The sequence below is a fragment of the Urocitellus parryii genome, chromosome 4, assembly GCF_045843805.1.
Source record: "Urocitellus parryii isolate mUroPar1 chromosome 4, mUroPar1.hap1, whole genome shotgun sequence".
NCBI lineage: Eukaryota > Metazoa > Chordata > Mammalia > Rodentia > Sciuridae > Urocitellus > Urocitellus parryii.
Genome location: NC_135534.1, coordinates 62,182,161 through 62,197,386, shown reverse-complemented (window position 1 = coordinate 62,197,386; position 15,226 = coordinate 62,182,161). Strand labels below are relative to the sequence as shown.

The 15,226-nt window shown below is 43.3% G+C and overlaps 1 protein-coding gene and 2 pseudogenes across 1 annotated transcript; 2 read left to right on the top strand and 1 right to left on the bottom strand.

Annotated features, from left to right (window-relative positions):
• The first annotated feature begins 2,974 nt into the window (after positions 1-2,974).
• LOC113191357 (olfactory receptor 52M1) lies at positions 2,975-3,928 on the top strand. Its single transcript, XM_026401070.2, has one exon. It carries the CDS (start codon positions 2,975-2,977, stop codon positions 3,926-3,928), a length of 954 nt encoding a protein of 317 aa, XP_026256855.1.
• Positions 3,929-9,023: 5,095 nt separating this feature from the next.
• On the top strand, positions 9,024-9,491 carry LOC113191386 (ADP-ribosylation factor-like protein 2-binding protein pseudogene; annotated as a pseudogene).
• A 4,764-nt stretch (positions 9,492-14,255) lies between these two features.
• On the bottom strand, positions 14,256-15,226 carry LOC113191275 (WW domain binding protein 1-like; annotated as a pseudogene).

Sequence of the window (15,226 nt, the reverse complement as noted above, 5' to 3'; positions counted from 1 at the left end):
CTTCTGAGACAAGGTCAGCTATTATCCTTTAGCTATCCTTTAGCTTCTCTCAAATGGAATTAATTCCCTGAACTCCTGAGCAGAATGTTTATAAGTGCAAGGTCTCTGAGGCATTTAGAGACTCGGGCTCTTCTGACATGACCAGCCCAGGTAAGAATCCAATGAAGAGAAATCTAGAAAAGGAACAGGGTCTTCAGGAGGGCTCCTAACTTAAGATGAATAGGCTTGGGATTCCTGGGTAGCCAGCTTTAGATCGTGTTCATGTTCTATATAAAATATAAGACCCAGAGGGAAGGGATTCTCTTGTAAAGGGACTTAACAGGAGGAGTCTATACAGAGCCAAAGATTTTGAAGAGGCTTCTAGTTTACTAGTGAACATATAAGATAGGAACCTCTCCAGGTGTGTGAAAGAGGCGTGGTATTTTATTATGCAACAGCCAAGCACTATGCTTACTGAAGCAAGCAAGGCAGAAAATAAGTACCTATCTGGGGAAACATGCACATCAGCAGGCCATTCACAGAACTAATATAGAAGCAGGTACCATACTAAGGGTTAAATCAGGCTTCCATAAGATTATCTGTGGCAAGGTGGATGTGCAAAAATTTTCCAGGTGAAGATAGTGACATTCCAGTAAAGAACCTAGGTAATTGTTAAATGAAAATAGTTAAGAAACACCCAGTCTTGTTGGAAGGAGTAAGGGTGAGGAATGGCAAGAACTGCATTTGGTTTTGGTGAATGTATGTGGATAGGGAGCTCAGGGGTGGGTGTCCTGCAGTGAATCTTGGTGCACAGGAGCTGCTGCAGACTCATAGTATATTTAGGTTATGAAGGCTGCTTCTGACTGGGGAGGCATAAGGACAGTGTTAGAGCTCAGGGAAAGATCAGCAGCTTAGTCCACCCTCAGAGGATGAGGTGCATCTTTCCCAAAACGGGTGCCCTTTCCAGTTTCTTGATGTGTTCAGAGATGGATAGAGATATGAAATGAAGGTGGAATATCCTTGAGGAAAACAGATGGGTGTTAGGTACAAAGGAAAATCGAGTCTACCTTTCTAGAGGACTGAGAACTTTTCCTTGTGCTTAGCTATAACATGGTTTGAGATGGAGAGGTTGCTGGATTTCACAATCCCTTCCCTTCATTGTCTATAGTTCATTAGGTACCCATTTTGCCTCATCTGTGACGTGGGTCTGTGATCTTATTGCACAATAGTTCCACCCAAACCTAGAAGGAAGCCTCCCAACAGGCCAGTAGTGAAAGGACTCAAATGGCATTGGAAGATACCAAAACAATTTCACTAACACTAGTAACAGCTGTCTAAGGGAATGTTGAGGACAGAAGAACTCACTTGGCAAGTCCAATTTTTTTTAATTTAGGGACTCCCTTTTCTATTGTTTTCCACATTATAGCTTTGCCTAACAACATGTTCAGAAGTTACAAAAGTTATTTGATTAGAAGTAGAGGCAAAATAGGAATGTATAATAAAGGGAGACTTTCTGTAAGTGTGGAGAAATTTTATCTAGCCTTTCATTTCCATAGGAATATGGTTCTTTAAGTTCTATGACTTGTCTACCTTTAGATTCTGTGTCCTGCTAAGGCAGAAACCTGCTTGGGGAGACAATACTGCATAAAAGATTGTACTGTTAGGATCTGGTCTGTACCCACAAGAACTCATGACAGGGTTATGGGGACAACTGAAAGGACCATCTGCAGAGACAGGTGGTATGGAGGAAACTGACAGGATGGTGGAGCACCAGGACTAGCAGTGTTACCTAACCCAGCCCTAACAGGTAAGGGAAGGTGTAGTTACCAGAACACAGGGAAGGTCACTTTTCAGGAGCTGGCACCTTTGGTAGAAGATGCTGCCGAACATGCCTGGTGAGAAGGGAATTGGGAAATAAATTAGAAGTCAGGCTTACAGTACTTTTACCTCCTGCTGGTATCTCACATTCTCTGGGCTTACTTGGAAATAAGAGGACAGGGGAATCTGATATATCCCATAAATGTCAATTTCTGAAGGTATCAATCAGGGATCAAGAGGGGTCCTTGGTGGTATGCAGCTCAAAGTTCTCTGGTGTTTACTAAGGAGTCTTGGTTCTGTATGTGACCCCCAACTGAAGAACTGATGCTTAGATGACAGACACTGCATGCAGTCTTCAGGACAATGTCTCTGGGCCACAGCTTTTAAAGTTTTTCGGTTGTTCAAAACATTACAAAGCTCTTGACATATCATATTTCATACATTAGATTCAAGTGGGTTATGAACTCCCATCTTTTAAAGTTTGTTGTGAAGTGAGGTTAGTTGTATTTTATAATAGGATAATATGCCCTGGGAACTTGAGTGTATTATCCTGTTTTCCAAGGTGCCAGTTCCTTGGAAAGTTCCCAAGTCAGACTGAGTATTCTGCTGTCAGTATGGCTTGGGAATTAGATGGATTACTCTCTAGCCTTAAGATGTAGACAAAGCTTATGTGCTCCTTATCTGCATTCCAGTCCCTTTAACATACAAGGCACAGATGGTTTTGTTAAGGATAAAAATACTAATATAAGACTACAAACTTTTCCCTGTATAGTTCACCATGGAGTCTATGTCGACCTGTATCTCGGCTTCAGTGTTTAAGGAGCTGTCACTTTATAGCATATTAGATCCCAATAGCCCCCTCAGAGCATACCTACAGAGATAAGTGAACAAATGGGTACATATTATCTTAGGTCAACTTATTGACACAAGATCATTCCTTGAGGGTCATGCTACAAAATATGCATTTCAAATATTTGAGTTAAATTCATTGTAGTGCAAAAGGCATTTGTGAGTGTAGGATACTTTGGTTTCTTAAACTTACTGTTTAGAGTTTTATCTAGTTGATTTTTTTTTTTTTTTGCTACATGACCTAAGAAAACTATCATCTTTTTCTTCCAGGGGAAAATGTCCTGCTGCATTTTAGGGCACAAATGAGAAGATTCTTTTATGAATAGCCATGCTCACCTTTCATAATGTCTGCTCAGTGCCTAGCTCCTTCCAGCTCCTGGGCATACCAGGTCTGGAGTCCCTGCAAATTTGGCTCTCAATCCCCTTTGGCTCCATGTACCTGGTGGCTGTGGTGGGGAATATCACCATCCTGGCCGTGGTAAGGGTAGAACGTAGCCTGCATCAGCCCATGTACTTCTTCTTGTGCATGCTGGCTATTATTGACCTGGTTCTGTCCACTTCTACTATACCCAAGCTTCTGGGAATCTTCTGGTTTGGTGCTGGCAACATTGGCCTGGATGCCTGCTTGAGCCAGATGTTCCTTATTCACTGCTTTGCCACTGTTGAGTCAGGCATCTTCCTTGCCATGGCTTTTGATCGCTATGTAGCCATCTGCAACCCACTACGTCACACTACAGTGCTCACCCACTCAGTGGTGGGTCGTTTGGGGCTGGCTGCTCTCCTCCGAGGAGTTCTTTACATCGGACCTCTACCTTTGATGATCCGCCTGCGGCTACCTCTTTACAAAACTCATATCATCTCCCACTCCTACTGTGAACACATGGCTGTGGTCACCTTGGCATGTGGTGACAGCAGAATCAACAATGTCTATGGACTGACCATTGGTTTTCTGGTATTGATTGTGGACTCTGTGGCTATTGCTGCTTCCTATGTGATGATTTTCAGGGCTGTGATGGGGCTGGCCACCCCTGAGGCCAGACTTAAAACCCTGGGGACATGTGGTTCTCACATTAGTGCCATCCTGATCTTCTACGTTCCCATTGCCGTCTCCTCCCTCATTCACAGGTTTGGTCACCAAGTGCCTCCTCCAATCCACACCTTGCTGGCCAACTTTTATCTCCTCATTCCCCCAATCCTCAATCCCATTGTGTATTCTGTCCGGACTAAGCAGATCCGGGAGAGGATTTTTCAAATCCTAAAGATAGGAGCTAAGATGAAATAATTGCTACTTCTTTCCTCTCATACTCATGGAGGCATTGTTTAAATATGGAGGACCACTTCCCGTTTGTGAAACTCAAGAAGTCAGATATTAGGCCCAACTTTTAGAGTTGTAAACTCAAATACTAAGAAGATATTTGTCAGGATCAGAGGATAGTTGAACCACAAAGACAACCAGCAATGACAATGACACCAGTAATAAGCACGTTTTTCTAGCACTTCTAATGCAGTTCTTCCAAGTATCCTGACATCAAGTATTATTGTTCATGTTTTATATATGTAAACCTGAGACACATACAAAAGTTACTTAAGTTTTCAACAAACACCGAGCTAGGAGGCTTATGTTATTATATACTTTATATTCAGTTTTTTAGAAAGTAAATCCTACAAACTAAAAGATTGAATTAGTGTTAGCAATTGGAATTCTGCTAAAACTGCTTATTCTAATAAAATTTGTAGTGTACTGGAAGACTGATCTGCATGCCTACTAGGTATGGCAACACCACCCATGAGAGAATGTGGCCTGGCAAGTTATTGACTCAATGAAGGGAAATGAAGGAAGTGACCGCCTTGTGGGAAGCGGGGGAGGGGGGGAACTGTCCAAATGCTTTGGACTTTCCTTAGCAAAAACAAACAAAAAAAAACCCCACTTTAGTGAGACAAAGTATCCTCTTCAGTAGTTGCTATTGCTTTCATCTTCCTTCCTGGCTGCCAGCCTGATAAGCAGGGTTAAGGAGATAAGGAGGGCTGATCAGTAAGCATATAATGGAATCAGTTTTAGAATTCATGAGCATGCTGGCAAGAGAAAAGAATCCTTAGGATTGGATTTTGAGGATCAGTCAAGGGGACTAGATTGTTAAGACCAAGTAAAAAAGTTAGTTGAACTTTGGGAGGCACTTTCTCGGGACATGGGGTTTATTACCCTGGCAAGGATCCTAGGAAATGGAACAAACTCACTGCTAGGGTATGAAAAAAAAAAGTGGCAATAGCTAGCTAGTGGTTGGCAAAGCAAAAATGCTTAGGTTGTTCTATAAGGAAGAAGAAATGGAAGGGGCATATTGTAACATACATTATAACATGTTATGCAAAGACAGAAGATGCTTTGGAGAATTAAGTCATAACAGTCTCAACTGCCTTCATGAATGATCTGTGGACATGGGCACCAACACCATTAAATAGTTCACTGGCAATTCTCTGCCAATTATAACTCATGGCAGCAGAGGCAGTCAGACATAGGTACATTGATAACTGGAGTATGATGGGGTCATAAGTGCTGTCTTTTGGGCACTGTCAAGTTCATGGATAACTTCTTGGGGTTAAGAACTGGCAAGGTCAAAAGGGAATATCAAGAAGGCTCAATCCAGGATTGTGGAATTAGTAAATGGAGTACTAAGCTGGGAAATGAACAACATAAAGATGGGCGGCCAGCAAGACTGCTTACCATTTATAATAAAAGAGAAGATCAGAAGGTGCAAGAATGTAACTTCATTGGCATGACCAATCTCTTGTTTTCTGAATCTGTTCTTTGTATCTAGAACTCATTAAAGATTAAACTGAATCACTAAGTAGAAGGACCTTGAAAAGCCATGCCTATCATACCATAGTCATTACTCTAGTTCTCCAAAGTTACCCATGGTCATTTACCCAGGCCATTGTACTATGGGTGAAATGACTACCAAGACATTAAAAAGATTGTTGAACAGTTTGAGTTGATATTGATATCATGAATATGGTATTTCTGCATAGTTCCACTGAAGTAAGGACTCTAGAGTACAGGTAGAATAGTGTTGGAGAACTCGCTGTATTCTTGTTCTACACCCCCATCCAGTGGTCATTTCTCTTGTGAGCTAGTATTTAGTTAGAATTATTATACTGTCATCTTCATGACATTTCTGGCCTGAAATGGCCCTCCCCACCAAAATAGTAAAATAAAAGCATCCCAAGTGGGACGACAACTATTTTTCTATGGGACAGAAAAATTACCACTTGTTTCAGGAAAATTTTAACTATCCTGCCATGTACTATAGGTTAGTCCATAGAACAGTGATCTATCCATGGTATGTTGATGGTAGGGGTTCAGCAAGAGGTGATTTGTGTAGTGAAGGCCACAGGGAAGCATGCTATGGATAGTGCAAGGCAAACCTTAAGAATTTTCAGGCACCTACTGCTTTAGTATTTTATAGGTCCAATGGTAAAGGTTATACCAGGGTGTCTGCACTAAGAAAAAAGACCTTGTGCCTGTTAATAAGGCCTGGTGAACCTTTGATTCTGCTGGTAACAGTATTTGTGTAAGAATTCTGCTTTGGCCCATAAGCCAGAAGTCAGACTTCAAATTTTGCATGGATCCAGAGCAAGAAAAATTTTAGCAGGTCCAGGCTGTTATTAGTAGTGATATTTATGTCTTCATAACTGGCAGACTTGTGTTGGAGTTACTACTGGTGGGAAAAGATGAAGGATGGAGCTCATGGAACTACATAGGTCTTGAGAAATAACTCCTGGAATTTGGTTCATGGAGCAAACAATTATGTATCTAGAACTATCCATTTATGAATTGGGTTCATCTTACCCATCACATCATAAAGTCAGATGGGTCCAGTAGTCTTTTAAGACTGCAGTAATTTGTCTAGGATAAAAACAGGAGCAACAGGTGTAAGTTACATGAGCAGGTATCCATGACTCAGGTCATCTAACATTTGCACCAGTCTTCCTTACACAGCCAGATGGAGGAAAAGGCCAGAACTGTGTATAGAAGTGTTGGCAAGTCCTGGCCCAAGAAGAATGGCAGATGCATTCAGGAAAGTGAAGAATTTGAAAGAATTTTGGTTACTATACCTGTTTGTATATTTCCCATGAGGCACCCAAGATAAGAATCAGTTGAAGTCTCTGGGCAGAGGCATCTTCTTGCTCTGGTCAGGGTCTCCAAGACTAGATTAGGAGGTCTGGGAGAGGGGCATAGGGAAGATGGGAGTTGGGTCTGAATCATCTGTAGGAAGCCACCTTCCAGAAGAGGTACTGGAACAAAGTAGCTGAAGTAGTGCAACTAATAGAGCCACTAGTAAGCCTTCAATGATCACCTCAGGACTGGTATAATGGGTTATTGTATGGAGTGGCAAGACATTGAAGAAGACCATGTGTGGGCCCAATCAGTAGCTGACTGGCCAAACTTGACTGGCTACTGCTGCCACATTTCAGCGTCCAACCCATCAATGCTGAAACCCAGATATATTACTCTTCCAAGAGGCTGCTTGATGGCTAGTTGACTACAGCGGGCCTCTTGGAGCCAGTACTTCATATTTGTTAGGTGTACTTTTTCAGGGTGTGAATTTGCCTTTATTGTCCAGATCCTTGGCCAGCACTCCTTTGGGGGCCTCAAGAACATCTGATCTATGACAAGTTGGAACCCTTGCCTGTAGTATAAAGAAAGTAGGACGTCCTATACAAAATGCCATGTAGAGATTACAACGTTGGAATTCACTGATGGCATTTCATTATCTCACCAACTGGAAGCAGCTGGCCTGTTTAACTTTCTAAACACATAAAGCAGCTCAGACAACATTTCAAAAAAGGCTAGAACCATCTTTGATGCTGTAGTATGTGCATTTAGTTATGATGCTCAAAATAATGCTAAGGTATCCAATTGGACAAATTTGAAGTAGGAACAAAGGGGTTGAAACAATCTCATTCTCAAATGAGCCACTAGAAAACTTACTTCCTGCCCCTGAAGCCCTCGACTCAGATTTGGAGTTCCTGGTTTTCAAAAGTGGTTCACTCTGGTCAAGAGGACAAGGATCCCATTGAGCTGCAAGTTAAACAGTAGTCCACAGTATCCTGACGACAGCTATGTCAGACCAACTGTTGAGTCATACCACCAGCACCAACTGGCCTTGATTAGTGGGGAAGATGAAAGGTTGCCTTTATGTAGTAGACACAGGGAAGACTATTAAACATGTACCAAAACCAGGTCATATACTTGAACATTGTCTGGTACTCCACTGCCCCACTGTTACTATAATGTATAACATTCTCAAAATGATATTACCACGGGTTCATCCTGCTCAGATATGAAGGTTTGAGTCACTCACTACAGGAAAGCCAAAATTATTTGCAATGTTGACAACTGAGTGAAGGGAACTCCAAGTAGTAGGAGAGAAGTAGTAATAGTTGTGGCTCAGATATTTAAGAGACAAGGTTTATAGTTAATTCCATTAATCTTCCTCTTCTAAATTTCCCCTTAGCAAGGAAGGACTGGTAGTTTTTCCTGGATGTAATAACCCCTCACTGACCTTGGCAATAAATCATGGGCATCCCCTCCCATCTCTGCCCAAGTTCCCATGGAGACTATGCAGGGCTCTGTTAGGCCAGCACTTCCTGGAAGTGACCAGCTCCTGGGTTTGTTCCACCTCATTCCCCCTTGTCCATGGTGAAAGTTTCAGTAAGTTTTCATCTAGTAGAGATCTCTAGAAGTTCCTTCTAGAATGGAATTACCTCTGCAGTGGTATGTCCCAATTTTGTGATCTGGAAGTAGGGGATAAGCCGTGTTGATTTTTTTCCTGGAAAGGCTGGTCAGCTCTGGACTCAAAATGGATGTCATGTCTGGCATGTCCACAGTGTGTTGTTTGATTTCCTTCCCCGATTGCTTTCTTGTCATGTTTTAGTTTGGTTTGCATTTCTTTCCAGCCGTTAAGGAAGTGAGCTTATGTGATTTTCCTCCCCTCTTGCCTCTCCCTCTCCACTCACCCTGGTCCTGATTTGGAGGTAATTCTGTCCTTATTTTCTGCTCTAAGAACTGAGCTTCAGGTCGGTAACCGACGTCTGGATCTGAGGAGGTGGCTGCGGTGGCCTCTTTGGGTGAGGAGGCCCAGCTGGTGTGAAACTGGCCAGGAGCCTGAGGCTGGGCCTCCTGGTTGAGCGCTGAGCGCCGAGGCCGTGGGTGGCCTGTGGCCTGGGCGGCGAGGCGTCCTCCCGGCTGGCGGGCTGCCATGCTCTCGGTGCAGCTATAGGCTCCGCAGAGCAGGACGGAGGCTGGGCCCAGGGCCGCGAGTGGGATAGGAGGCCAACAGGCCCGTTTGCCCGCGCAGGTGGCTGCTGGCGCGGTAGCGATGGACGCCCCAGAGGAAGAGAGCTTTGTGCTGTCCTTCTCTGCATGCGATGCAGAATTTGATGCTGTGGTTGGATATCTCAAGGACATTTCATGGATGAGTTCCAGTTATTACAGAGAAACTTCATGGACAAGTACTACCAGGAGTTTGAAGATAAAGAGAATAAATCATTTTTAACTAATATATTTCTCTGGTGGAAAAGTATATTGAAGAACAGCTGCTGGAGCGGAGTCCCGATTTAACATGGCGACTTTCACAGCTACATTACAGCACCATCAAGATGAAGTGGCTGGTGACATATGCGACATGCTGCTTACATTGACGGATTTTCTGGCTTTTAAAGAAGTGTTTCTGGACTAAAGAGCAGAAAAGGAAGCCGGGGGACTGGACTTAAGCAGTGGCTTAGCGGCGACTTCATTGTGCAAGTCATCTTCTATGCCAGCTTCCCAGAACAATCTGCGGCACTAGGTCCCACGTCCAGGTAGTGAACAGGAACATTCTGGACATCAGTCCGATAGACTCAGACTACAGCTAATGACAGAAGCTTCCATCTCAGACTGTTCTGCAGCCCTTAGTTTGTGTTAAGTATTGACAGGTCAGAAACATGACCTGACCTTTGGACCCACTTCTCCTGACACACCATCTTGTATTAGTGTTCTTCCCCTCCCCAATTAGTCACCTCAGGTGCTTGGGTCAGGCTCCTGGCATCAGGCCCAGGTCAGCCATTCCACCTGGGGGCCCTTCCCCGCTACATGTTGGTGTGCATAACCACAACCATGAACCCTCCTCTTCCCAGCAGGCTTTGCATGAGTCCTTTGTGCAGACTTTTTTTTTTTTTTTTTTAAAAAAAAAAAACATGGGTCATAGTTTCAGTCCTTCAATGGTGTTTTTGTTTGGGAGTATTTATCTAGGGAGCTACTGGAGCCAGCTGCCTGTCCTATTTGTGTCTCCTCTGATCACAGCTTGTCTGGCTGTGGGGTCCACCAAGAGGATATCCTTTACCTAAAAGGTATGTGTGAAAGTCAACTCCTAGTCTTTTACACGGTCCTTGTAACACTGTCTTCTTTTGATCTTGGAACTTCCACGATTATCCACCTAAAGATCAAAGGATTATATGCTATGTGCTTTTCAGTCACGAGTGCTTTAAAAGGTAAAAATGCTTTTCATGTTGGTGAACTTGTTTCAGCAGCACCAGTGAATGTCTGCTGTGTGCTGTAATAGGCTGAAGTGACCCTGCGTCATGGCATGTCAGGTGTGTTTGTGCATGTTGGCTTAAAACCCTTTCTGTGTAAGCCAGTTGTTTGTGTTTATTAGGGTAAACAAAGACTGCCATTTCTTCCCATCACAATCTCTTGCCAAGATGGTTTTCATTGGTCTAACTCGGCATGAGGCAGCGGCTGTGGACAGCTTTACTGGTCATGTGTCAGCTGTGGTTTACTACATTGTTTAATACTGACCAGAGAACTTATGTCACATCTCTGGAAAGGAAAAAAAAAAAAAAGTTCAATTCCCCTGTGTACTTTAGTTTTATTTTTTATTAGTGAAAATAAGAATCTGCTGACTTTTCACTTATCTTCTGGTTTTAAAGGATGAGCTATAAGCTGTGTGTTTCTGTACTAGTGTGTCATTACTTTTTGTACCATGAGTAAAATTTGAGGTGCTTTGCAAGAAAAAAACTGAACCTCATGTTCTCTTCAATTTCTCAAGACTGTCCAGTATTTAATCTTGAGGCATTTACCTTCACCCACCTGTCCAACCAGCTGTTCCTTCACTGCTTCTCTGGGCTTTGGAGGGGTTGAAGTCACTGCCTAACTCCACTCTGCCATCTTATACTCGTTATCTTAAAGCATTTCCCGTTTTCCTCCAAGTAGTTGAGGTTTTGTCTTAAAGGTATTTGATCCATTTTGGATTGGTTTTTGTACAGGGTGAGATTCTGTTTCAGTAGTCTACAGGTAGAAGTAGAGTTTTCCCAGCACTAGGAGCTGAAGCGTGTCTTCTCCAATGTATGTTTCTGGTTCGTTCATTAACAAAAACAGATGGCTGTGGTTTATTCCCGGGTCCTCTATTCCTTTGGTCTAGATGTCTATTTAGTGTGAAAAATCATGCTGTTACAATGGCTCTATAGTTTAACAGAGGCATCACAATAGTCTTTTTGCCCAAGATTGCTTTGGCAATTCGGGTCTTTTACGCTTCGATGCATTTGAGTTCTGTAGAGAATGTCATTGTTTTGTTGGGAATTGAAACAAACCCGGGTAAAAGGCATAGTTTTCCATCTTGTATTGTTTCCAGTTTCTTTACAAAAATATTGGGGAGCATTGAGTGAAGATCTTTGACTTTCCTTAGTTATGTTTATTCTGAGGCTTAATTTTTGGGAATAAGACAGTAGCAAGAGACAGGTAGCCAGTGTAGATAGTAAGTGATCTGGTAGAGAAGATGAGTGCTAGTTCCAAGAGAAGGAAATGAAGTGCTAACACCTCCAGAGCACCTTCCCCTTCCTCAAGGTTACTGATACCTCCGGGGGAAATCGCTCCTCAACACAGGAGTACCCCCAGGTGGCTTTTTTCCTGCCTTTTGGTCAGATTTCATATACCTCTTCCTATAAAGGGGCAAACCCCTCCCACGGATACCAGCTTTGGGTTCCCTTCTCTGGGAGAGTATCAGGAGGCGCTATTATGAATGGGATCATATTCCTTTATTTCTCAGCAAATTGTTGATATGTAAGAAAGCTCCTGATTACTGCATGGTGATTTTTGTATCCTGCTACCTTTGCAGAATTGATCAGTTAAAAGATTTATGGTGGACTCCTCAGGGTTTTCTAGGTATGGAATCATCTGCAAAACAGATTACTCAACTTCCTCCTTTCCTATCCATACTTTTACCTACTTGCTTCAGTACCATGTCAAATAGGATATGGTACTAGTCTTGCTCCTGATTTTAGAAGCAATTTTTTCTCCATTCGTACATTGAACAGTATGTTGGCTATAAGTTTATCATAGCCATTATGATGTTTAGGTATGTTTTTTAAGTAGTTTATTCGTAATTTCTATCATGAAGGGATGAATTTTATCAAAGGGATGCATGTTATGAAATAACCATGTAATTTTTCCCCCCCCTCCCAATTCCATTTATGTGTTGTATTGATTTGAATGTTAAACCAAACTTGCATCCCTGGAATAACATCTTTATCATGGTGTATTTTTTTTTTTTGATGTTATTGAATTTGACTGCAAGTATTGAGTATTTTCTGCATCTGTTTGTCAAGGATATTTGTAGTTTGATTGATCCTTATTAGGTTTTAGGATCAATATAATGCTGGTTTCATAGAAAACGTTTGAAAGAGTTCTTGCCCTTTCTATCTTATAAATTAGCCCGAGGAGCATCCACATTAGACCTTTAAAAGCCTAATAAAATTTGGCTGAGAATCCGTCTAGTCTTGGGTGCTTTTTGTGGTTATGTGTGGTACTGAGGCTTAAACTCGGGGCCTCATGGGTGCTAGGCAAGGTAGCTAAGTGGTAGAGCACTTAGTCTTTTTGGCAAGAGCTTGTCTCAAGGTCAAAAAAAGTCTAGTCTTGACCATAATCCCCTTAGCTTATCCTCCTGAAATAGTTGACTTTTCTTTGTTGGCAGGCTATTAAACTTTTTATTCAGGCCTCCTCAAAGTGGTTAGAGGCACCAACTTCAGAACAATCATAGCACAGGAAATGCATCACTAAGGCTGCTCAAAAAAAAAAAATGAAAATCTGACCAGCTGAATCTTACTGCTTCAAGTAGGGCATTCACAATAACCAAAATAGTGATGTGCCTCCCAGGAATGTGTTAGCATTTGCCAGTCTTTGGACTGTTGCAAACCCTCCAACCCTTTCTCAGTCATGTGGAAGACCAGACTCAACTAAGTTTCTGACCTCCTGACTATTTCTTGAATTCCCCATTTCCCTCTCAGCAGGGAAGCCTCCAGCAGCTGTGGCCAGATAGTGCTCACTACTTAAGAAGCAGAGGGCTTGCTGGGCTTAGAACTTCAGGGTAAGTCAGTGCAGTGAAGCCAGTAGTGAATACTCAGACCAGCTCCCTGCTGGGGAAAGAAACTTGAGGGTCAGATTTATCCATCTGATCAGTTGAATGAAGGATTCATTTTGGTAGAATTTGTTCTCCTTGGAGACCCTTCAGCGAGTTGCGATTTCAAAAGGAAGGTGGAAGGCAGGTATCTGAGGCTGCTGTGCTCTGGTACACATGCCAGCCTGTGTCCATTTTACTTGGCAAAGGACAGTGCTATGGCACTGTGGCATCTGCCAATACCTCCTGGAAATTCTGGATAGTCTGTCTGGATCACTGCAAGTCCAAGCTTGTCAAAGAGCCAATCAAGCTTCTTTCTGGAATTCTACTTTTCCCTTCTGTCCCAAGAAGTTGTAGACATCCTCTGGGTGCTGAGACTGAAGACAAGAGTAGTAGAAAGAAGCTACAGAGCACACTTCCATTAACCAGAATTACAATATAGGTCTCCAAGTGTCCTTGGAGCAGTGTGCAGTTGATGAGCAGAGTGTAACCTCTGCCTCGAGTGCAGCATCTCAAACACAGGGGACTGCTGTTGACAATGCTGCCAGATACACTGAGTACAGACATTTGTTCATTAAACACAAAATAACCTTAAGGCCATGTTTCAAATGTTTGGTTAAGGTGAACAGGATGGTTGTTATTCCAAGTATCTTCAAGGAAAATAGGGCATGGGGTTCACACAGACACATTATAGGTCACTCAAAGTCATTGTGTATAGACCACTTTGGATTCCACAAAACCAAAATTAATGTTGAACATTCACCTTGCAGCCTTGGATTTGTCTATATATGGACTGAGACGAAGTTTTCAAACTACGTCTAGAGCAGAAATCCACAATATCACCAAGAATTATGTCAGGTCACAGTCCAGGTCACAGTCCCAGTCCCCTTGCTTGGGAGCTTTTAAAAACACATCTGACCAAAGCAGGAGAGATATGACTTGAAAAGGGGGAAGACAAGGCGAGGATGAGGAGCGAGTCATGGAACCGACTTCTTAGCTCTCCTAAACACTTTTGGGAAGAGGCATCTGTACCCCAAACTACCTGGAGATGTAGGAAAAAAGCAGAGGAAAGTAGCTGTACTATCTCTGAAAGTACAAGTTTATCTTGGATCTCCCTGACTGGTTGCTTTGCCAAGTCCCTGGGTGCAGGCAGAGCATAGTCTAGCTGGAGGAGCCACTTTTCTAGAAGTCTTGCTCATCGATGGTGTTGAGCAGCATGCTTGTGGGGAGCTGTGGCATGTGAATGTGCCCAGGCTCTTGAGCCTGCTTTTCAGAGGAATGGCAGAGCACTTCCTCATTGCCAGGAGGCCTTAGATGACAGCCGTCACAGAAGTCTATCGGCCCAGAGTATCAATGAGCCTCAAACTCTGAGGTCATTGTCATGGTGGTCTAGGTTACACATCTGGGAAGTGTGCTGCATGCTCAGAGGAGGAGTCATATTCTGAATCCTTGTCCATGAAGGACCCTAGGTCTAGATCCCCAGGCTGACTACTAGGCTCCATTCTAGGGGCTTTAATGGCTACTCAGTTGGCACAGAGTGCTTGGGATCAACAATTCTTAGGCGTCTTGTGCTGCATCTACTGGGCCCAGACAAGGGGCTGCTCGGCCCAGAGATCCCCTGGTGGGATTGGCGCCTGGTGGCCCACACTGAGGTGGCGGCTGTTGTTGCTGTACCTGGAAGGCACTGTATGGTGGGGGAGGGGTTGGAGGTAATTTTACCACTTATAGTAGAAACCAGTTTGGCAAAAACCTGAAATAAAGTGGCAGTGCCCACCGATTGTGGGCTTCCTGGTAAATGATCAGGTTGATTTCATGTTGCCATGAAGGTGGTGATTGGCTTAGCGATGGTAGCAAATGCAGAACAGCAAACTCAGAATGTTGGTTCACACCAGCTGGAACTCAACAATGTTCCTAGGAGACTCAAAAACGCCGGCCAGCCCATGGTTTCCTATGAGCAGAGGCAGTAACCTAGACACTGGGATGCCAAGAGCCCAGTAGCAGTTGCAGTATTGAGACTGTCCATGTCAGTGACCTGTGATATCTATGTAGCTTTGATTGTTGGTACTCATGAACTTATCCTGTGGGGATTCAGCCCCGATTGACAGGGGGCTGAGCAGCACTTGGAGGAGCAGGAGCAGCATACTCAGAAGCAT

Excerpts from the sequence above, each read along its gene's own strand:
- LOC113191357 (XM_026401070.2), top strand. The coding sequence starts at position 2,975 with ATGCTCACCTTTCATAATGTCTGCTCAGTGCCTAGCTCCTTCCAGCTC.